This window comes from Cyprinus carpio, chromosome A1 (genome assembly GCF_018340385.1).
Source record: "Cyprinus carpio isolate SPL01 chromosome A1, ASM1834038v1, whole genome shotgun sequence".
Classification (NCBI taxonomy): domain Eukaryota; kingdom Metazoa; phylum Chordata; class Actinopteri; order Cypriniformes; family Cyprinidae; genus Cyprinus; species Cyprinus carpio.
In genome coordinates, this window is record NC_056572.1 from 36,578,952 (window position 1) to 36,602,145 (window position 23,194).

Below are 23,194 nucleotides of genomic sequence, written 5' to 3' on the forward strand. Positions count from 1 at the left end.
TTACCACATTGATTGAGAAAATAACAACAGCTCCAGTCCTTGGGTTTGCAGATCCATCCCAACCATACATACTTCATACAGATGCTAGTACGACAGGACTAGGGGCTGCACTTTATCAGGAACAGGAGGGAAAGTTGAGAGTGATTTCTTATGCAAGCAGAGGCCTGTCTAAGAGTGAAAGCCGCTACCCAGCCCACAAACTGGAATTCTTGGCATTAAAATGGAGTGTCACTGAAAAAATTCCAGGATTACCTGTATGGAGCCACCTTTACCGTTGTGACAGATAGCAATCCCTTGACTTACATACTCACCTCCGCCAAGTTGGATGCTACTGGTCACCGCTGGTTGGCCGCACTCTCCACATATTCGTTCAAACTCCTGTACCGGGCTGGGAAACAGAATATAGATGCAGACGCACTTTCCCGACGTCCTCACCAGTGACTTGAGGAAGCACCTAAAGATTATGAGCTCATACAACAGTTCCTGGAAAACCGTCTTGCTGACTCAAACCTGATCTCTTTAGAAATTGTTGAAGCCATCTGTCAGGGTGTCTTGTCCGAGCTGCTCAGCCTGTCAGTCCTGGTTCTGAGGGCATTACGCTGGTTGAGTCCCTCTCTATTACAGCAAAGGCAGTCCCTGACAGTTATACCACTGAAGAGGATCAGCTACCTTCAGCCCTGTCTCATCTCAGCATTAGGGAGGAACAGAGAGCTGATGTAACCATCCGAGAGCTGGTTCATCAGATGGAGAATGGAGAAAAGATCTCTCCAATGGCAAGAACAGAGCTGCCTGAATTACCTCTCTTGTTGAGAGAGTGGTCAAGGTTGGAGCTGATTGATGGAGTCCTTTACAGGAAACGGCAAGACCATGAAGATATTACTTACCAACTTGTTCTTCCAGAGTGTCTTCGTCCGGCTGTACTAAGGAATCTCCATGATGAAATGGGCCACCGGGGAATTGAGCGCACCTTAGATCTTGTTCGCACTAGATTTTTCTGGCCAAAGATGGCCAATGACGTTGAGCACAAGATCAAAAAACGTGCGGTCGCTGTGTGCGACGGAAAGCTCTTCCTGAACGAGCTGCTCCACTGCTCAGCATCAAAACATCCCGTCCTCTCGAATTAATCTGCATGGATTTCCTGAGCCTTGAACCCGACACAAGTAACACCCGTGATATCCTCGTTATGACCGATCATTTCACAAAGTTTGCTGTGGCCATTCCAACACCAAACCAAAAAGCAAGGACTGTAGCAAGATGTTTATGGGATAACTTCATTGTTTACTATGGAATTCCTGAACGGTTGCATACAGATCAAGGTCAAGATTTCGAGTCAAAACTGATTAAAGAGTTGTGTGAAGTTGCTGGTATCCAAAAGTGTCGGACGACGCCGTACCACCCAAGAGGAAATCCGGTGGAAAGATTTAATCGGACGTTGCTGGGGATGTTGGGTACTTTGGAAGACAAACAAAAATCTAAATGGAAAGACTTTGTGAAGCCATTAGTTCATGCATATAATTGCACAAGAAATGATGTAACCGGGTTCACTCCATATGAACTAATGTTTGGTAGAACCCCACGTCTTCCTGTCGACTTGGCTTTTGGCTTACCTCTGCGTGAACCACACCATAAAACTCATTCTCAGTACGTGCAAGGGCTTAAAAAAAAACGCTTGGATGAAAGTTTCCAGATTGCTTCCAGAAATGCTTTAAAAACAGCTGAGCGGAATAAAATACGGTTTGACAAGAGAGTCATTCCGTCAGCGTTGGAAGTGGGAGACAGAGTGCTTGTAAGGAATGTACGTCTCCGCGGGAAGCACAAGCTCTCAGATAAGTGGGAGCGGGATATCTATGTCGTGGTCAGAAGGGCGGGTGAACTCCCTGTTTACACTGTAAAGCCAGAGGGTAGAGATGGACCACTGCGCATATTACATAGAGATCTTCTCCTGCCATGTAGCTTTCTACCAGTAGCTGAGAATGTTCCGTCACTGGATTGTGCCCCTGTTGCCAAGCCGCGAACTCGCCAGCAAAAACAAAAATCAGACAACTTGATCAACTTACCTGCTAGTGATGATCATATTGAAGATGTGGAGCCACTTATCTTCAATCCATCTGTATCTCGATTCACTGTGGAAAGACACTGCAGAGTTCCAAATGCCGTTCTTTCTAGTGATGCTGCTGATTGTAGTTCTTCTATCGCACCTCCTGTTAGTTCTCCAGCCCCAGATGTGCCGCCTGTGTCGGAATCCAGCAGCGAGCAGTCTGAGTCCTGTGAGAAAGAGGAAGCTGTGGAAGAGGAAGATGTTGTAGAAACTATAACTGAGACCTCACCTGAACCTGAAGAGACAATTACCGAAATCCAGTTGAATGAAGATCCTCCTGCAGAACTTAGTCCATTGCCTGCTGTTCCTGTTGAGCCTTTAGTTAACGATGACATAGCTGACAATGACTTGACTTTCAGACGTTCGACCCGACACAGAGTACCGCCTGAGCGGTTGCAATATTCGATCTTAGGTAATCCTCTAATCTCCGTAGTTCGGTCTCTGCTTCATAGCTTGTCTGATGTTTTAAGTATATCATCTGCATCTGATACCGCTTCAGCTGTTCGTGTCATCTAGTGTGCCGACATGCAATGGGACGTGCATGAATTAAAGGGGGGAGGGTGTAACCCAGGGTAAATATAAATAAAAATGAAAATAAAACGTCTTGAAGATGTCAGATAGACGTCTCTGTGATGTATCAGTGTAGGCTACTTCACTGTGAGAAGCTTCGGTTATTTTAGCTGTACCAAAAACTTTAGATATTCTTTGGTTGTACATAAACATTCTATTATGATTTGCTATATTATTGCAATTTATTATAGGAATCATAAACACACCGGTTATTAGCGCGAAATTATTTGACCCTTAACTTTCAGAATCAGACGAATCTTACATTCACGGAAATAACTTAATTCCACAATGAAAATAATAAGGTGGATATTCGTGTGTGTTTGTGTTTTCGCACGCGCCCTGCACACGCTGGCCTGACCCCCCAGACACCCACCACCTCAGACACACACACACCCAAATCAGTGTGAAGCCTGCTCTCAAATACGATTCTACTCATAGACTACAGTGCGCCCTGCTGGACAGGATAGGTAAGTGCATCATTTTGTAGATTTGCTGAAAATGTGTCTTCCCCAAGGGTGCCGCACACGTCCTGAACAGTCTGAGAAGCCAAACCCCTGGTGGCTGGACGCAGTATAGGTCATAAACCTCCCCCTATCCATGTCTTATTGGAAGTGGGACAAACTAAAGTGTTTTTTTTTTTTTTTTTTTTTTGTCATTTTATGTAGCTGATGTAAATTCAAGCGCTCGTTTTATAGATACGTTTGGTTTTAGTTAGTTATTTGATGCTATAAAAACGGGAGTGTAACGTCATGATCGATAGCTGATATAGCTGTATAAAATAGGCCTTTATTAATGTGTTACTTTTGACTAGCCCAGGTGGTTAGTATGTTGTATTAACTTTATTTTAACAAGCCTCTTTTTACGGCAATCAGCAGACATCAACATTGGAGCAGTCAGTGAAAGGAGACTTTTGGGTTTCTTGTTTTAGTAATGGCATTCATTCTCGCTACATGAGATGTGTCTGTGATTCAACGCCCTGTTATACTGCATTTGTGTGTAATATTGATGGTTTCTAATATAGCCGTGGCATCATAATGATGTTATGAAGAGATGGATTCATTCAGGTAGGACACGCTGAAGGCCTAGGTGTGAAATGCATGACCTGTCACTGTTGGGATCTCTTTTTTCCTAACAATGTGATGTGATTTCACACATTTTCTGAGAAAGAGAAAACTCTTTTGCGCATGTTTAAGACCAGGTCAATTCCCACAAAGTACAAAAGCTTTAATTTTATGTGATGGCTTTTCAGTGTTTTATCAGTTGGGGAAAAATATATATTTGATGTCCATTGTTTTCCTGTTTAAACACATAAATGAAGAGAAGTATCTCAACATCACATCATCAGTGTTGACGAGGTGAAACCGTACTGTGTCAAGCTGATGTACAGATCAAAACCATATCAACAAATATTCACCATCAGATGTGATTTGGATGTGTAAGAATGTATCACCAAACACATTTAAGCTTTATTTAAATCTTACAGCTCGACTAGCTGCATTAAAATGAAACTCTTTCTGTTAATAGCATGTTTTGTAATTTTCCATGAATTGCAGTCTCGATGTTACATGTGTGTCTTTGTCACTCTTCAGTTAGCCTCAGCCTCAAAACACACCAAAACAGATGCTAACTGAAGAGTGACTAAGGCAAACGTCAACGTAACATCGAGATTGCAATTCATGGAAAATTACAAAATGTGCTATAAACAGAAAGTGTTTCAACATTTAATGCATTTTTGCAGCTAGTCGATGCTATAACTTCCCACACAGACACGCCAAATCACAGTCTTAAAAAAATCTAGGTACAATGATGTAAATAACCACCACTGAAATTCTTCTAGTTTGTGGTGTTGGTACAACTGTGCAGCACTTCCTATTTAACTACAGGCAATCAACAGAGAAGGAGAAAATGTGATGGGACTTTACACGATTAAATCACTATTATAAACATTTGATTTAAAGGTATGTTTACATTCAGCTGGAGTCCAGCTCCATTTTCAGTCCATTTGCCGGGTCCTGGATCATTTGACTGTGCTGTAAATCACTGATTTATCCATCATCACAACGGATCTGTGGAACAACATAATCAAATATAAAGGGAGAACGAGCTTTTTTCTAGTGTGACTGAGAGCCAAAACAAGTAATTCAGGAGCTGATCAAAGTTCAGTCAATTCTGAGAGATCATGCAAGTTGTTATATATACAAAAAACCGATTTCACATGAGAAAATGTGTTTTTCAAACCTATTAAGTTTCTCACCTCACAGCAGAATCAGGATGGTGTATTCGCAGATTCTCATAATTGCTTTCATTGTTTCTGATGTGTTGGATGGTTGTGTACTTGAGCTTCATGGTATCTGTGGATTCAGGAGTTTTTCCTGAGGTCTGATCTGTTCTGTTGGCATACAGACCATCCTCAAAGTGGTTTCTGTCAGAGCTGGAAGGCTGTTGAAGCTGGAGAAAGAAGCCTAGACTTCAGAAAAGTAAACTATGAAACTAAAATCACCTGCATGAGATTCCTGTTCCTGTAAACTTTAGTTCCTTGTAAGAGCATTTTCTAAAACCCACTGATTGCTGATGCTGGATTCAGATACAAAACAAGTCTAAAATATATTGTACATCACAGCACTGCATGTAATTTCACTTTGAAGACTGATGGATATTTCTGTATGTTCTGACCTGCATCTGCCTGACGTCTGACACTGCACTTCCTTTTCTCTTCCTGTAGAGTTAAACATGTCAACGCAAACACACATTAATAATTATGAATGAGTTCACCAATGTGAAATATAAAACCGAAGATCTCACCTCATGAACATGATGATGCAGATAAGAAATAAAACTCCACATCCAACTGCAATCACAACAGCTGTGTACAGGACTCTATTATGTCCACCTAAAACAGAAAAAATGAATACTAAAATATGATATAATGTCTGCATAGGAATAGAAGCAATGTTTTTATTATCTGCAAAATTGAAAATGTTCGATGGCAATCTTGAACTAACTTATATTTGCTTTGTGCTATTTATTTGTTGCATATAGCATTTCTCAGTTCAGTAACTATTATTGCGTAAACAATTATGCACAATTTATTTAAATATTTAAAAAAAAATTGATATTTAAATTCTGATATTGTCTCTGAGGGCAGCAAAGTTCCACTATAATAATTATGGGCAAAAACATGTGAGCATATATACAAGTTGTCTTGTTAGGTCTACTGGACAGTCATAAACATCTTCACAAAACATTTGTTTTGAGTCATGAGTAATAACTGGAAGGATTTTACATGAATGGACAGGCCAAGGAGGTTCTCTAGCAACCTTAGCAGAAACCTATTTATATTAATGATCTTCAACACTTGCACTATCTTTATTTTTCTGTCAAACTGATTTACCTTTAACAGTGACAGTAACAGCGTCTGATCTCTGAGATCCATGTTGATTGTGAGCCTCACAGTAGAAGCGTCCACTCTGTAGTGCACTGAAACTCTGTCCAGATCCAACAGCTGAGCTTTGATTCTCCTTAAACCAGCTGAAGTTCAGAGCAGGAGGGTTTGAATCACTGCTGCAGATCAGAGTCACTGAATCTCCCTCCACTATTACACCAGATCCAGTTATAGACACTGAGACGTTCCTGGGAGGATCTGAAACAGAAAAATAAAGATATCATTATCAATAATGATAAATCTGAGGTGACAAAGAATTAAACTGAACCAGCATTAACTCACACATGATGTTTAAAGTCACAACATCAGAGTATTTCTCTCCATGTTCATTGGTGGACTTGCACTTGTATTCTCCTCTGTGATCAGAACTGATCTTTGAGATGTTGTAGATTCTTCCAGATCCTACAAACGTTCTTCCTTTAAACCAGTTGATTTTTGCAGGAGGGTTTGAATCACTGCTGCAGCTCAGAGTCACTGAATCTCCCTCCACTATTACACCAGATGGACTGATGGACACTGAGACATTTTTTGGTGCATCTATAAAGGATACATATTAAATCCTTATATCATCCCATTCAAACACAATTTCCAGGTTTTTAAAAAGTACTAATGAATCTGTACTCACAGGTGACATTGAGATGAGCAGCAGGAGAGATGTAACTGTGTCCATGTAGAGCACAGCTGTATCTGCCTGCATCCTCTCTTCTGACTCTGCAGCAGCGGAGTTGATTGCTATCTGTTTCTGGCAGCAGGAGTTGATTGTTTCTGTCTCTTCTCTCAGTTAATGGCTGTGAGTTTCTGTACCAGATGAATGTTGCTCTGTCAGTCAGAGTGCAGCTGCTTTTACATGTCAGACTGACATTATGACCCTCTGTCACTCTCTCAGGAGCCTCCACCTGAAGATCTAAACACAACACACACATTATATCTAGTGCTGCTGTCATACACTGATTATTATTCAACATAATGCACAGAAGAAGAGCTCAGCCTCATGAAAGTCACCTGTGACAGTAAGAGTCACTCCTGGATAACCAATCCATTTCACATCAGGTTTATCAGTGATGAATCTGAAATAGTACATGTGTTGGTCCTTCTGTGTCACATGACTCAGTCTGATGGTGCAGTTCTGCTGTTTGTCTCCCAGATACTGAAGCCTCTGTCTGTATTCAGGATCCTTAGATAGATCTGGAGGCTCTTTACCCTTTACAGGGTTTTTGGTCCAGAACACTTTCATGATCTGATATCCAGTAGGGTATGTAAAAGTGCAGCTCATTATCACTGATGAGTTCTTTAGTGCACAGATGTGTGAAGGACTGTAACTCACACCCCAACCATTTTCACTGAAAACATCTGAAATAAGTTTTGTTTTATTATTTAAACAAATACTACAATTAATATAAATATTTGCTAAGTAAAACAACATTATTATTTTGGCATTACATTAATAAGGAAATCTATGGATAGACACACTTTATGTAGGACTTCATGCTGGTAGTAGGACAATTTCTTTTGTCATTCCTTTTATTAATATAATTAATGGAACTAAATTAATATGTTAAATACTCTTGAGCCATGAACAACATGCTGCACTACGATAGAATGACAGAAATGAAAGCACATACAAGCATCTCAAAACTCACTGTGAATCATGAGGAGAAAGATCAGAGGAAGAGGAGGAGGAGCCATTCTGACTGACATCACCATAGCAACGACTACAACACAGCAATTACAATAATCCAGCATGCTTGAGATGAAAATGTGAGATATTTTACAAGAAAAATACTTTTCATTCTTTCTACCTTACATTTTCATGTTCTTTGTAATTATTTGTGAAATGTACAGCAAATTCTGATTGAAAATTGTTTCAAATGAAACCCTACACCCCATTTTCTTCAGTCTAGTAACATTAATAATCAACGTGGATAATATATATATATATATATATATATATATATATATATATATATATATATATATATATATATATATATATATATATATATATATATATATTACTTTTGGTTTTGTGCATGCTCTATTGTTGGTGTAGCATCACCCGGGTGATTTTATGACTGTTACGAGAATAATAATAATCATCCAGTAGATGACACGTATACCGGGGGAATCCCCATCTCCCCTCCCCCCATCATTACGTGTAAACGTCATTTGGCAGTTTTTCTAATATTTGAATAACTAAGTACAAACCTAAAAAGACAGAATAAAGATCGGAGAATTAATTTCATTTACAAATAAGGTAGGAAATGTGCATACTTTTAAATCGACACCTGCCACAGTGTTTCTTATTTGTCTGTGATTCTTCTTTGAGTGTGTCCTAAACCGATGAGAGGTGGAGGAGAGCTTAGCACTCAGTGTACGGTTAAAAAACTGCTACATAGATCTATTATTTATTTACATATTCTGTGTCAATCTATTGATAGACAAAACATGACAGCAACTGTGTAGATGTTTCCTGTTGCACATACACACATCTGACCAGCAGATCTCCAGTGTAGCGAAATACATCTACAAAAGGTTTATGGCTTGTGGCTTTTTTTTTTTTTTTTTTTTGCTGTTATGATTTTCCATGTATATATTTAAGATAGTGTTTTTTTTATTATTATTAAAAATTCAATTTAATTTCATTATTTACACAATTAAAATCAGTATCATGTGGATGTAACCCTTAAATTTGGTTTTGTTTGTGTAACCTTATTTAAATCAAAAATAACATTTCTGATTTAAATAAAATCAACTGAGATGATGCAACATTAAACATTATTGGGTTACAGTTCATTCAGTGCTTGTATGTGTCCATGTCTGAGTAGAAAGAGGATGGGCAAGCAGAGGTTTCAGTTCCTTGATGTAACCAGCAGAAGCTATAGTTAGACTTCTAGTCACTCACACTAAAGATAAAGTACCAACCAACACCAATGTTATTTATATATCTGAATGACGGAACTGGGCCTTAAGGGTTTGAAGAAAACTTCAAGAAAAAATACTTTTTACTAATTCTTTTTACCTCAAATTTTCATGTCCTTTGTAATTATTTGTGAAATGTACAGCAAATTCTGATTGAAAATTGTTTCAAATGAAACCCTACACCATTTTCTTCAGTCTAGTAACATTAATAATCAACGTGAATAAGAACTTGTTCATACCTTAGCGCAGGACACCTCATCAGCTGAAAGCAAGTGACACATGAGAAATAAGGAAGGTTTACCAGCCTCATTTATAACCAGAGCTGCATCATTTCCTCCTCATTTCCTGTCTTTTTTTTAAACCTCTAGTAAGATAAAATATTACATTAAATAAATATTTAAAAAAGAAAAAAAAAATCGTACTTTTATAGCTTTGCGAATAAAAAAAAAAAGTTTATTTTGCAGATATTTATATAGATCATAAATACATTATTGTAAATGAAAGCCAGGAATAAACACATATTGCATGTAAGTTGTACTTTGATGACACATTCTAAACACACAAGTGAAAAAGTACCCAAAGTCTTAAAATATAAACATCTGACACTGACATGTGAAGACCTACATTCAGGGCTGGACTGAAAAAACAAACAAACAAACAAACAAACAAACAACAACAAATAACATTTCTGATTTAAATAAAATCAACTGAGATGTTGCAACATTAAATATTATTAGGTTAGAGTTTATTCAGTGCTTGTATGTGTCCATGTCTGAGTAGAAAGAGGATGGGCAAGCGGAGGTTTCAGTTCCTTGACGTAACCAGCAGAAGCTATAGTTAGACTTCTAGTCACTCACACTAAAGATAAAGTACCAACCAACACCAATGTTATTTATATACCTGAATGATGGAAATGGGCCTTAAGGGTTTGAAGAAAACTTCAAGTCATCTGCATTGTTCTCAGTAAACAAGACATTTCTACACTTTCTAAGAGTAGCTAAAAGAGATTTGGGTGTTTGATCCTGAGTTGGACGGCCACTATAAGGTGCTGTTTCAAGCGATGGCTTGTGATACAAAGACATCCTTATTCAAGATTCAAGATTCTTTATTGTCACTATACAAGTATAGTGAAATTTGAACAATTCTAACAGTGCAGTCACATGTAACTTAAACATCTGTAATACAGAGAAGAAGAAGAAGAAAAAAAATATGTTATGTTACTACACAATACAAGACAAACAATACACAAACCAATACAAACAAGGCAATAGTGCAAATTTAAGTCTTATTAAATATCGTATTGCACACATTATCGCACAGTTGGCACATAGCAGAAAAAGATGTGCATGTTGCATTGTTTGCATTCTAAAGGCTCCAGTGAGTGGACAAATATTGCATAGGAATGTTTTACAATAGACATAATATTGCACACTATGAAGAGGTAAGTGCAACATAATGTCAAAAGAACTGAATAATATAAAGTGTGAACATTTACAGAGTAAGAGCACACTGAGGTATACAGGGGGTATTAACCTGTGCAGGTTGAGATATAAATAGCCCCATCAGATTTGTGCATTTCTCAGTTATATGTATTTGTTTAAGCTGGCAATGTTCAGCTCCCGTACGACGCTGGGGTAAAAGCTGTTGTTGAGTCTATTGGTCCGTGCTTTGATGGACCTAAGACATTTACCAGAGGGCAGCAGTTCAAACAGTTGATGTCCGGGATGGGAAGGATCCTTTTAAATGTTTGCTGCCCTTCTAAGGCGAGGTGAAGTATAAAATCTTTTAAGGAAGCCAGAGGGCAACCAATGATTTTTATGCTGAGTTGATCACCCTCTGGAGAGCTTTCTTATCTGCTGCTGAGCTGCTAGCATACCATGTGGAGATGCAGCAAGTTATCACACTATTGATGGAACAGCGATAGAAGGACACTAGCAGCTGATTTTGCAGGTGGTTCTTTCTGAGAATCCTCAAGAAATAGAGTCGCTGCTGTGCTTTTTTGTCAGCTGCTGAGGTGTTTGTGATCCAGGAGAGATCTTTAGCAATGTTTGTGTCCAGGAATCTGAAGGCTGGAACCCTCTCCATGCAGACCCCACTGATGTGCAGTGGTGTGTGAATCAAGTTGTGCTTTCGGAAATCCATTATGAGCTCTTTGGTTTTAGAAGCATTCAGGGCCAGGTTATTTGCCCCACACCATTCTGCCAGTCTCTGAATTTCATCTCTGTAAGCCGTCTCGTCTCCTCCTGAGTGGAGTCATGAGTGTAAAGGGTGTAGAGAAGTGGACTCAGCACACAGCCTTGGGGGACACCTGTGCTGAGTGTTAAAGTGGAAGAGGAATATGGGCCTAACAGGGTTTCTCAAATCTTGCCCTGGAGGGCCAATGCGCTGCAGAGTTTAGCTTCAACCCTGATCAAACTTACCTACCTGTGATTTTGTAATGATCCTGAAGACATTGATTAGCATGCTCAGTTGTGTTTGAATAGGTTTAGAGCTAAACTCTGCAGGAATATGGATCTTGTGGGCCAGATTTTAGGATCCCTGGCCTAACCTAACTGTCTATGGATGGTTGGTCAGGAAGTCCTTAATCAAGAGGCAGATAGTAGAGTAGAGGAGAGACCTAAATCCAGCAAATTTGGCTATGAGCCTGTCTGGAATAACTGTACTGCACGCTGAACTACAGTCAATGAAAAGTGTCCTCACATAGTTGCTTTGGCGTTCCAGGTGAAGCAATGCTGTGTGCAAGGTAGTAGTGATTGTGTCTTCTGTAGATCTGTTGGCTCTGTATGTGAATTGATGAGGGTCAACGGTGTCTGGGAGGCTGGCTTTGTTGTACTGCTCCACCAGCCTCTCAAAGCACTTCATAATAACTGGGGTGAGTGCAACTGGGTGGTAGTCGTTAAGGCCACTAATGGCTTCTTTCTTTGGTAGTGGGATAATTGTTGCTGACTTCAGACAGGTGGGGATGGTAGCTGTTGAAAGGGACAGGTTGAAAAGCTTTGTGAAGACAGCAGAGAGCTGCTCTGCGCATTCTCTGAGTACTCTTTCCGTTACTCCATCTGGGCCTACGGCCTTCCTTGGGTTAATAGCCCTGAGCACACCCCTTACCCTGTGTTCCTGTATTGTGAATGGAGGCACATGTCCGTTGAGGGTGGGTGTGAGTACTCTGTCACTCTCACTTCAAAGCAGGCAAAGAGACAATTAAGTTCCTCTGCCAGTGAGGCGCTGAAGTCAGAGTTTCTCTGGGTAGTGCTGTTGTAGTTAGTGAGGTGCTGGATCCCCTGCCAGAGTCGTCGTGGGTAAAGTGGTCCCCAATCTCTCCTTTGTACTTTGCTTTCGAACCATTGATGGCTCTTTTAAGGTTAGCTCTGGCTGTACTGTAGAGGGCTTTGTCTCCAGACTTGAAAACAGCATTACATTCTTTCAGGAGGGCCCTGAACTCTCTAGTCATCCAAGGCTTCTGGTTGGGGTATACAGCAAAATCCCCAGTGTTAATGTAACACTCTGAGTGTGGACTCATATAAACACTGAAGCAGTGTTAAAGTTAATGAGAAAATTAGACACCTGATGTTAACAAGCAGAATCGCCAAAGGAGAAAATCACAATTTTAAATCACCATTATAGTGGTCAGTTTTTACTTTAGTTGGCCTCTTGACCCTTGACTTTTTAATTTTAACTTTTTTCTGTAGCTGACTTATAACAGATAAAAAACAAAAAAGCATAAAACAAAAGTCACTGATTATTTATTAATATTTTTTAAAATAGACCTATTTAACCACAAAAACCAAAATAATCTAGAGTCTGTTCTCTGAGTTATATTTATTTATTTGGTTATAACAACCTTGTGATTCCATAGTGAAAGATAATGTATTTTCTATACTGTATTGATAAAAAACAACAAAAAAAAAAATTCTGATTTTTTTTTTATGAGTCCACACTCAGAGTGTTAAATTAACACTGGGGATTTTGCTGTGTAGACCTGGATGCATTTGTCGACAGTGACGTTGTCGACACAGTTCTTAATATAGCAGAGTACCACTGTTGTATACACCTCCAGATCCTGGTTCTCGAAGACCTCCCAATTGGTTCTTTCAAAGCAGTCTTGGAGCTGAGAAGAGGCTCCTTCTGGCCATTTTTTCACCATCTTTGTAGTGCTTTTTTTCTTAAGGGGGCATATGCTGGGCTTAAGAACACAGAAATGTGATCTGACTGTTCTAAGAGAGGGAGTGGCCTTGATCTGTAGCTTTTCTTGACATTTGAGTATGCCTTGTCTAAGGTGATTTTCCCCCTTGTAGCACATTTGATGTGTTGATGAAATTTGGGATGAACTGGTTTTAAATCAGCATGGTTAAAATCTCCTACTATGATGTGAGTTGTATCATGATGGACAGTCTGATCGTAGTTTCTGATATGTAGCAAGTAGCTTTGAGCTGTGTTGGCATTAGCATCCAGTGGGATGTAAACAGCTGTAACTATTACAACGGTAAACTCCAGAGACAGATAGAAGGGCCTGCATTTAACAGTTAGGTACTCTAAATCGGGGAACAGTGACTACCTATGATGTTGGCATTGGTGCACCAGTCACCACTTCTTGATTACACCGAGACCTGTAGCACCGAGGCCAAAATTAAGCTGCGTTTCCACCGTCAGGCCAGAAGCTCCACTGCGCTTCACTAAAACCCGCCCTTTGTCTGGAACAAGGACACGCAACCCCATCATCACCAATAAAGAAAGGTTATCAGAAAACTAATAATAAATAAGTCACTGGAACTAGCACGATCACGAAATGAACATGATAAAAGCAGCCTTTATTTGCATGCTTTGTTAAAGATTTAAATCCAAAAGCATCAATATTTTACAATGATAAGAGATATAATGAATTAATTTATCAGGATTGAAAATTAGTCACACAGAAATAAAGCGTTATGAACATAGCCTACACTTATTCAGTCAAGTCTGTTTCCTGTTATTTGTAGTCACAGTATATACATCACATTTACAAAGAATGATCATTTATATATTTTTATAAAAGCTCCCGAATAAAAAACATTATTATATTTGTTATGACATACGCGGAGCTAAACCCTCGAGAGGAGATCAGGGCTGTATTTACCTCTTTTCGTGACATAGGCAAAACAAATTTTGGGCCCCCCTAATATAATAGGCCTAATATTACCACCCAAGCAAACAAAAATATTTCTTAGTGGAAACATTACAGTGTTTTCTATTGCAATAAGCGCTTGCGTTCAGAAAATAAAAATCGAATGTAGCTTTTAATTTGTTTGAGAACTCAGAAAGACCATTCCAATAATAGATGCAGCGTACCACTCCGGGAGTTATTTCTCTAATCATTTTAACGGCCAGGAGTCACAACCACACACATCAAGACATTGTTCAGATGATTTGTTTCAAGACATTTGACATGTTTTCATCCTGAAATCGTAGGCTATCTTTGGTCAAAAGAGGACGGGTGTCTTTGAACCTCTCTCACTGTAAGACATAAGACCACCGTTTAGGAGCCACGATCACAGAAAACCCCTGATAACCTCCCCGTGCTGGGCTGCATCGTATCATGTGTCGATAGCCAGAGATATTGCCGAAAGCATCAAATATTGGCAATATTAAGAAGATTTGGCATTTCCAATTAATTTAGGCCTGTTACATTCTCATTATTATTAGGCCTAATATTATTATTAGATTAGGCCTACTTTTATTATTGAATTACAGTTAATTTGCCCTGCAACAATAACTGACACACTATGAGGATAATAAAAGATTAGGTTAAAAACATTAAAAATCTAAATGCAGCAAGCTTAAAAGATTGTATAAAGTGTAAAGAGAAAACACACTTAAGGGATTACACCATTTTATCAATTAATTAACTCTTTACTTCCATTTTCACGCAATTATCTATAAAATTATCAGTCAAATGCACTTGTCAATCATTCAGGTCTCCACCCACAAATCGATGTGAAATCAGTAAAATGTTTGCTGTGTGTCCAAAACACTACATCCTCTTCTTTTTATGCAGAGTTTGAAAAAAGAAAAAGAAAGAAAGAAAAAGAGAGAACATTAATGATGATGTATTAAATACAGGCATCAAGAACATTAGTCATGAGGAAAGGCTAATAGGTTGTGTATTTTTCATTATCTAGCGCAGGGGTTCTCTACTCAAGTTCAGCTCCAACCCAATCTTGACCAAACCCACTGCCAGTAACTTTCTAGTGATCCTGAAGAGCTTGATTAGGATTGGAGCTAAACCTCTGCAGGAAAGTGAACCTCGAGGGCCAGAGTTGAGAGCCCTGATCTAGTATGTGTTCTACTTACTGGAATATTTTCATACACTAGAGAGTTCAGTTTAGGTTTACAAACATCAGGGCCATGTTGATCAGCCTTTATGAATGAAGAGACAACATACAATCAGAACTGTGTTATAGAAATTTCTGTACAATAAGTTATAAGACATTTGCTATTTTCACAATGACATTGAAGACTGTTTTATTTCCTTTGGCTACAGGTGAAGAGAGTTTAGTCTTTTGTAGGAAAACCTCAGCTAAAACACATACCAATTCATTTGCATACACAGGTTCATTCAATTCATCATTGCAAGCTTTGTGCCGGTCATGATGAGGTCCGGAATGATTGACCTTTGACATAAAAAAAATAAAAAAAGACAGAGAGTAAATAATGCATGTAATCATCTCAATAGAAAAAGCCACAAATTCGGACTTTCAATCTTTGAGTTCAATTACCTGCTCAGTAAATTACTAATAATGAAATTAATATCCATACCTCAGCTTTATTTCTCTTTTTAATCCACCTGCATCCCCTTTAAAGACAATGATTTGACACAATTACAGCCAATCACAACTTTTTCAAACACACACAAAAACACACACAAACATCTCTCTCTCTCTCTCACACACACACACACACACACACACACACACACACACACACACACACACACACACACACACACACACACACACACACATATCTTACCAAATCAGCAATATCATTATAACTGCAGCTCCACAAACCACTCCAGCAGATATGTACAAAATCACCAGACGACCTACAACAGAGACAAAAGAGTAAAACATCTGAACAGATTCACTTCAGAAAGAGTTCAATATATGAGCTGCTCTACCTTTAACAATGACAGTAACAGCGTCTGATCTCTGACATCCATGTTGATTGTGAGCCTCACAGTAGAAGCGTCCACTCTGTAGTGCACTGAAACTCTGTCCAGATCCAACAGCTGAGCTTTGATTCTCCTTAAACCAGCTGAAGATCAGAGCAGGAGGGTTTGAATCACTGCTGCAGCTCAGAGTCACTGAATCTCCCTCCACTATTACACCAGATCCATTTATGAACACTGAGACGTTCCTGGGAGGATCTAATAACAAACAAAAATCAAGAGAATAGTTACGAATATAAACTCAACCCTTTAAAAAAACAAAAACTAATGAATCTGTACTCACAGGTGACACTGAGATGAGCAGCAGGAGAGATGTAACTGTGTCCATGTAGAGCACAGCTGTATCTGCCTGCATCCTCTCTTCTGACTGACTGCAGCAGGAGTTGATTGTTTCTGTCTCTTCTCTCAGTTAATGGCTGTGAGTTTCTGTACCAGATGAATGTTGCTCTGTCAGTCAGAGTGCAGCTGCTTTTACATGTCAGACTGACATTATGACCCTCTGTCACTCTCTCAGGAGCCTCCACCTGAAGATCTGAACACAACACACACACATTATATCTAGTGCTGCTGTCATACACTGATTATTATTCAACATAATGCACAGAAGAAGAGCTCAGCCTCATGAAAGTCACCTGTGACAGTAAGAGTCACTCCTGGTTTACCAATCCATTTGCCATCATCTTTATTAGTGATGAATCTGAAACAGTACATTTGTGAATCTTTCTGTGTCACATGACTCAGTCTGATGGTGCAGTTCTGCTGTGTGTCTCCCAGATACTGAAGCCTCTGACTGTATTCAGAATCCTTAGATAGATCTGGAGACTCTTCACCCTTTACAGGGTTTTTGGTCCAGAACACTTTCGTGATATTATATCCAGTAGGGTATGTAAAAGTGCAGCTCATTATCACTGATGAGTTCTTTAGTGCACAGATGTGTGAAGGACTGTAACTCACACCCCAATCAGCACTAGAAACCCCTGAAACACAGAATTCATCATTCACCATTTTCACTGAAAACATCTGTAATGAGTTTTGTTTTATTTAAACAAATGCTACAATTCATATCAATATCTACTAAGTAAAACAACATTATTAAGACAATTAAGGCATTACATTAATTAAATCGCTGGATAGACATAACAAAGACACACTTTATGTGGGACTTCATGCTGGTAGTAGGACAATTTCTTTTGTCATTCCCTTTTTTAATATAATTAATGGAACTAAATTAACGTTAAATACTCTTGAGCCATGAACAACATGCTGCACTACGATAGAATGACAGAAATGAAAGCACATACAAGCATCTCAAAACTCACTGTGAATCATGAGGAGAAAGATCAGAGGAAGAGGAGGAGCCATTCTGACCGACATCACCATAGCAACGACTACAACACAGCAATTACAATAATCCAGCATGCTTGAGATGAAATTGTGAGATATTTTAATTGTGAGAAAAAATACTTTTAATTCTTTCTACCTAAAATTTTCATGTTCTTTGTAATTATTTGTTTAATGTAAAGCAAATTCTTAGTGAAAATTGTTTCAAATGAAACCCTACACCATTTTTTTCAGTCTAGTAACCAATCTTAATAGTAATAATCAACCTTGATCAGAACTTGTTCATACCTTAGCGCAGGACACATCAGCCGAAAGCAAATGACAAATGATAAATATGGAAGGAGTACCAGCCTCATTTATAACCAGAGCTGCATCATTTCCTCCTCATTTCCTGTCTTTTATTATTTTTATTATTATTATTACCTCTAGTAACCTCTCTCAATGATGAACTGCCTTTAACTGTCATTTTGCATTATTGACACTGTTTTCCTAATTATTGTTGTTCAGTTGCTTTGACGCAATCTTTTTTGTTTAAAGCGCTATATAAATAAATAAAGATGACTAGTAATGTAAAATATTACATTAAAAAATATACCAGCATACCGGTTAAAAAAGTCACTGATCTCCACTGCTACATATCTGTTATTATATTCTGTGTCAATCTATTAATAGACAAAACATGACAGTGACTGTGTAGATGTTTTCTGTTGCACACATCTGACCAGCAGATCTCCAGTGTGTCGAAATACATCTACAAAAGGTTTAAGGCTTGTAGCTTTTTTTGCTTTTATGATTTTCCAAGTATATATTTAAGATGTGTGTGTTTTTTTTTTTTTTACAAATTCAATTTAATTTCATTATTCACACAATTAAAATCAGTATCATGTGGATGTTACCCTTAAATTTGGTTTTGTTGGTGTAACCGTATTTAAATCAGAAATAACTTTTCTGATTTAAATAAAATCAATTGAGATGTTGCAACATTAAATATTATTAGGTTAGAGTTTATTCAGTGCTTGTATGTGTCCATGTCTGAGTAGAAAGAGGATGGGCAAGCGGAGGTTTCAGTTCCTTGATGTAACCAGCAGAAGCTATAGTTAGACTTCTAGTCACTCACACTAAAGATAAAGTACCAACCAACACCAATGTTATTTATATGCCTGAATGACGGAAATGGGCCTTAAGGGTTTAAAGGAAACTTCAAGTCATCTGCATTGTTCTCATTTAACGAGACATTTCTACACTTTCTAAGAGTAGCTAAAAGAGATTTGGGTGTTTGATCCTGAGTTGGACGGCCACTATAAGGTGCTGTTTCACACAAAAATACTTCTAAGGATCCCTGCGATACCAAAGATGTCCTTATTCACTCAATCAGGTCAATTAGGAAAATATATTGCATGCATCGCAACATGCATCCTAAGATAAACTTGGATATTGTGCTCAATGCAGGGCACTACAGGCTTTGGTTGAAAACTGTATAATTTACACTAAAGGCTTTGACAAATAATTTCTCTTGACAAGTTTTTGTCAGGAGTCTCTCTAGAAGAAAGGTGCCAAATTTCATAAAAATTAGATGAGTTCTTTCATTTTTATTTTTAAAGGGTTCCCTGAAGATTACAATTGGTAGGCCAATGTAAACCAAAGACCTAAAAACTAAGACAACAAGACTGTAGGTTAAAATGTCATTTTCAGTTATTACATAGCCAAAATTTTATCAGGAGGGTCTCTAGATTTCGTACAAACTGGATGAAGAATTTAGGATTTGAGCAACATCCTGATCAAAGGACCAGTGAATCAAAATGTTCTTTGCAAAAACATGGCATACACCATCTCTTTAGCAAAACTAAAAAGAGGAAATTAAATTCCAGCATCAGACCAGCAGTGCCACAGTCCCACCACATGAGGGCGATGTCAAAATGGAGATCAGTTTTCCCAGGAACCAAAATTTCACCAAACTGATCTGTTGATTATTTGACTGTGCTGTAAATCACTGATTGATCCTCCACCTGCTGACCAGATCTGTGAAATTAATATATATTTAGAGACCTTTACAGATCAGTACTGCCTGCATGCAAATACAACCTCAACCAATGCAAATGCTACATTAAAACCATTCAAGTGTCATTAGAAGTGCTATGATTAAATCTAAATATGTTATAAACATGTTATGATTGAGTTTCTCACCTCATGGCAGCATCAGGCTGGTATTTTCTAATGTTGTCGTACTGGCTTTCATTCTCTTCCGGTTGGTTGCTCTCTTTGTTTCTGTGATACAGGACGGTTACATACTGGATTTCTTCTGTATCTTCAGAATCAGACACTTTTTCTTCAGTTTGATTGTGGCTGATATTGCTGAGAGTAATTAAAGAATAGAGGGCATCGTTTTGACTCGCAGGATCAGATTCAGACAGAGGATCATCATGAGCTGAAACGTTGACATAAACATCATCCTGAAATGAGAAAATGACTGTTACATTTTATTTGTGCCAAAAAGAACAATAAATAAATGAATTCAATGTGATGTTTGCATTAGCTTAATGGTCATTTGATTTACCTGCTTTTGTGTGATGGGATCAGGTCTGTGTTTTTTCTTCCTGTAATAAAAAATAATTTTAAATGTATTTAGGAAATAAAAATAAGTTTGGTATACTTAGAGATGGAAAGTAAATAATTACAAATACTTTCGTTACAGTACTTGAGTACATGTTTTCTACTTTCTTGAGTATAATTAAATTTGTGGAACTTTTACTTAAGTAAAAGTGAAACTAAAGAATTCAGCTTCGCTACATTTATATTTCACCAAAAGTACAAATACAGATCGAGCCAGCGTTTGACTGGCACTCACACTGCTGGGGTGGAGCCCTGCGCTCAGGCCAATAACAGACAGGTCGGACTCGGGTGCAAAACCAATCAAAACTTCCAGTTCAGCTGCGGGGGCGGGCTGTTCAAACTTTGAACTATGCTTTGAACGTCAATCACCGGCGTCGTTGTTTTGAATCAGCATCATAAGTGTTTCAGTATTTTAGTGAATGTGAGCTATGCTCTGATTTTAAATCGTAATTTTGTCAACTCCTGAAATGGGTCATACCGTCAATATAACACTCGGTTGATAGAAGGATGCAGTTTTTGCATTGATGCAGCAAGAACAATGTAAGTGTCTAAAATATATGCACACAGTTCAGATGAATGGTTAAAATCACTCTCTTTGAAGTGAAAGTGACGTGACATACAGTCAAGTATAGTGACCCATACTCAGAATTCGTGCTCTGCATTTAACCCATCCAAAGTGTACACACACACACACACACACACACACACACACACACACACACACACACCACACACACACACACACACACACACACACACACACACACACACACACACACACACACACACACACACACACACACAACACACACACACACACACGGAGCAGTGGCCAGCCCATTTATGCTGCGGCGCCGCCCGGGGAGCAGTTGGGGGTTCGGTGCCTTGCTCAAGGACACCTCAGTCGTGGTATTGCCAGCCGGAGACTCGAACCCACAACTTAGGGTTAGGAGTCAAACTCTCTAACCACTAGGCCACAACTTCCCCACAAAAGTGCAGTTAAACTAAATGTACAAAGCTAAAATAACCTCAACATAACAACAACATTGAAATAAGAGTGCATGCATTTTTAAGTGCATCTGGCTGATAGGTCAACCATGATTTATCTGTCAATCAGATGCATTTAAAATCCCCTTTTCTGTGTGCTTGTTTTGGATGTGTGAGCACATGGACGAAGAAACAAGGTATTCTATGTATAGTCTCAGCCTCAGACGTCATGCCCTCGGGCCGTTGGCTAAACGTCTGATGCATATGGGACACAACAGTGGAAACACTTCAGGAGTGTCGAAGTTGTCATCGGATTGGTTGAATTCTACAGCATTTCCGGGAGAAGTATACTGTGGTCTTTAATGTTCTGTCCGGAAACAAAGATACCGTGGCTCCAAACCACCTCATGAAAGAAGAAAGCCATAGTGTTTACAACTGTGACGACGAGTGCTTATCAGGATCAATTAAACATTGGAGGAGTTTCAAAAGTACGTGAAATATTTAAAGTTCCGGCATAGAATATTTCAAATACGCCAGAGAGTTTTACACACTGGTCTGTTATTGTGGTGATATTTACACGCCCCGAAACACGACGCTGAATGAAACAAACTGTGATTGGTTGTTTGACATGTCAGTCAAACGGCCTCATGGGTGGGCCTTGGCCAATGAAAGCTGCCATGAATTCCAGACCTTCAGCTGAGCAAAAGTTATCTTACTAAGCATAGCGCCACACGTAGTGTTTTGGATCATTTCAAAGTTTTAATCTACGTTGATGTCAAGTCAGCATTTATTTTTTTATAGCGATTAAATCAGATGATAGATAGATAAGGTAGCTGATCAGAAACAAGGTGAGATTGATAAGGCTTTCATAAAACAAAGCTACAAATACATAATTAATCACTCAAATGAACACACATACTCAAAAAATATTCAGAACCAAATTCACACAAACCCATTCACAAAATTACCCAATAAATAACTCATTAATGAACACATCGACTCATAATAATCGAATTAATGACTCATAAGGACATTTACCGCCACCTGCTGGCAGTTTTAGTTTCTTATTTAGAGTATTATTTCATTGTTCACCCCCCAAAAAATGTATTATGCCATCATTTACTCAAACCTGAATGAATCAAATTTCGTTTTCATTAGAAAGGATAAACAAAAGTGCTTTCCTTGATCTCTGTATTAAATAGTTTTTTCAGTGAGCTCTGTACATGGTTCTTGAGATGCCCTTTGATTGCTCAGCTGTAAGTTGTTGTTTAAAAAGATTATTGGGTCTTAATTCAGTTTGATGATATATTAATATTTGCTTTTCCTTATTTGTCAGTTTGATTTTCGTCTGATACTTAAATAGTTGTGCCTCATTCTCTTGAAAAATTTGCACTTGAAAGGTATCTTTTTCTAGCTTACGTTTTTCTCTGTCCAGACTACAAATTAACATAATTATTTTCACAGGAAACATGTCCTCACTGTGTGCAAGTGCCAGAAAAGCAGGAGACTGAAATCTGCAACAGGGTATGTTTTTTATATCTCAAATAGGGGCACTTGAGAAAAAAAAATAAATCTAAACTTTCTTGCTACATCCTGACTAAAGCTCATGACTTTTTAGTATTATGTGATACTGAATGCACAGTATTATTAAAGGCATCTCCAACACTTGTTTGTCCACCTCATTCAGGAGCCGAGGATAACAAAAGACCCCCACACTGCAGTTGATGGCTGCAGAAACACCTCTGTGTCTTCAGAGGTTTGGTGAGAGAGCTGAGGTTCCTCCAACTGAAAGAGGAAGACCAGAAGAAAGCTCTTCTTCAGCTTCCACAGCCCAAACGGCTGACGACCAGCAACTGGCCAAAGAACCTTGTGTTTTCAATTCCAATAGAAGGATAATATGGACAGTTTTCTCGATGAGTGCATGGACAAAAGGGGCCTCAAAATAAATTGCATGTTTCTCGAATTTTTCTTTATTTTAGTTTTCTTTTATCAATTTTGATAATTATTGTTAAATGTGTGCCTGCTA

At 38.5% G+C, this 23,194-nt stretch overlaps 2 protein-coding genes across 3 annotated transcripts in view; both read right to left on the bottom strand.

Annotated features, from left to right (window-relative positions):
• Positions 1-4,352: 4,352 nt before the first annotated feature.
• On the bottom strand, positions 4,353-18,266 carry LOC122134368 (B-cell receptor CD22-like). Its single transcript, XM_042764969.1, has 9 exons — positions 17,550-18,266; positions 7,113-7,460; positions 6,736-7,014; positions 6,393-6,647; positions 6,060-6,308; positions 5,471-5,558; positions 5,342-5,384; positions 4,923-5,116; positions 4,353-4,734 (listed from the first exon to the last, which is right to left on the bottom strand). The coding sequence occupies exons 1-9, from the start codon at positions 17,647-17,649 to the stop codon at positions 4,686-4,688; spliced, it is 1,605 nt and encodes a 534-aa protein (XP_042620903.1). The 5' UTR covers positions 17,650-18,266; the 3' UTR covers positions 4,353-4,685.
• Positions 18,267-18,400: 134 nt separating this feature from the next.
• LOC122134272 (B-cell receptor CD22-like) overlaps positions 18,401-23,194 on the bottom strand; it is a 33,012-nt gene continuing 28,218 nt past the window's right edge. For both annotated transcript variants that reach the window (XM_042764923.1, XM_042764931.1), the window contains 3 exons: positions 20,126-20,165; positions 19,756-20,021; positions 18,401-19,590 (listed from right to left, as the gene is read on the bottom strand). In XM_042764923.1, coding sequence (XP_042620857.1) covers positions 19,539-19,590; positions 19,756-20,021; positions 20,126-20,165 — 358 coding nt within the window. In that variant the 3' untranslated portion in view covers positions 18,401-19,538. The remainder of the gene's footprint in view (positions 19,591-19,755; positions 20,022-20,125; positions 20,166-23,194) is intronic.

Coding starts and splice junctions, on each gene's coding strand:
- LOC122134368 (XM_042764969.1), bottom strand. CDS start 17,649: ATGCTGGATTATTGTAATTGCTGTGTTGTAGTCGTTGCTATGGTGATG. Junction 5,559..6,059: donor TGTTACTGTCACTGTTAAAG/GTAAATCAGTTT, acceptor TTTCTGTTTTAG/GTGGACATAATAGAGTCCTG. Junction 5,117..5,341: donor CAGACGTCAGGCAGATGCAG/GTCAGAACATAC, acceptor TTCTTTCTCCAG/CTTCAACAGCCTTCCAGCTC.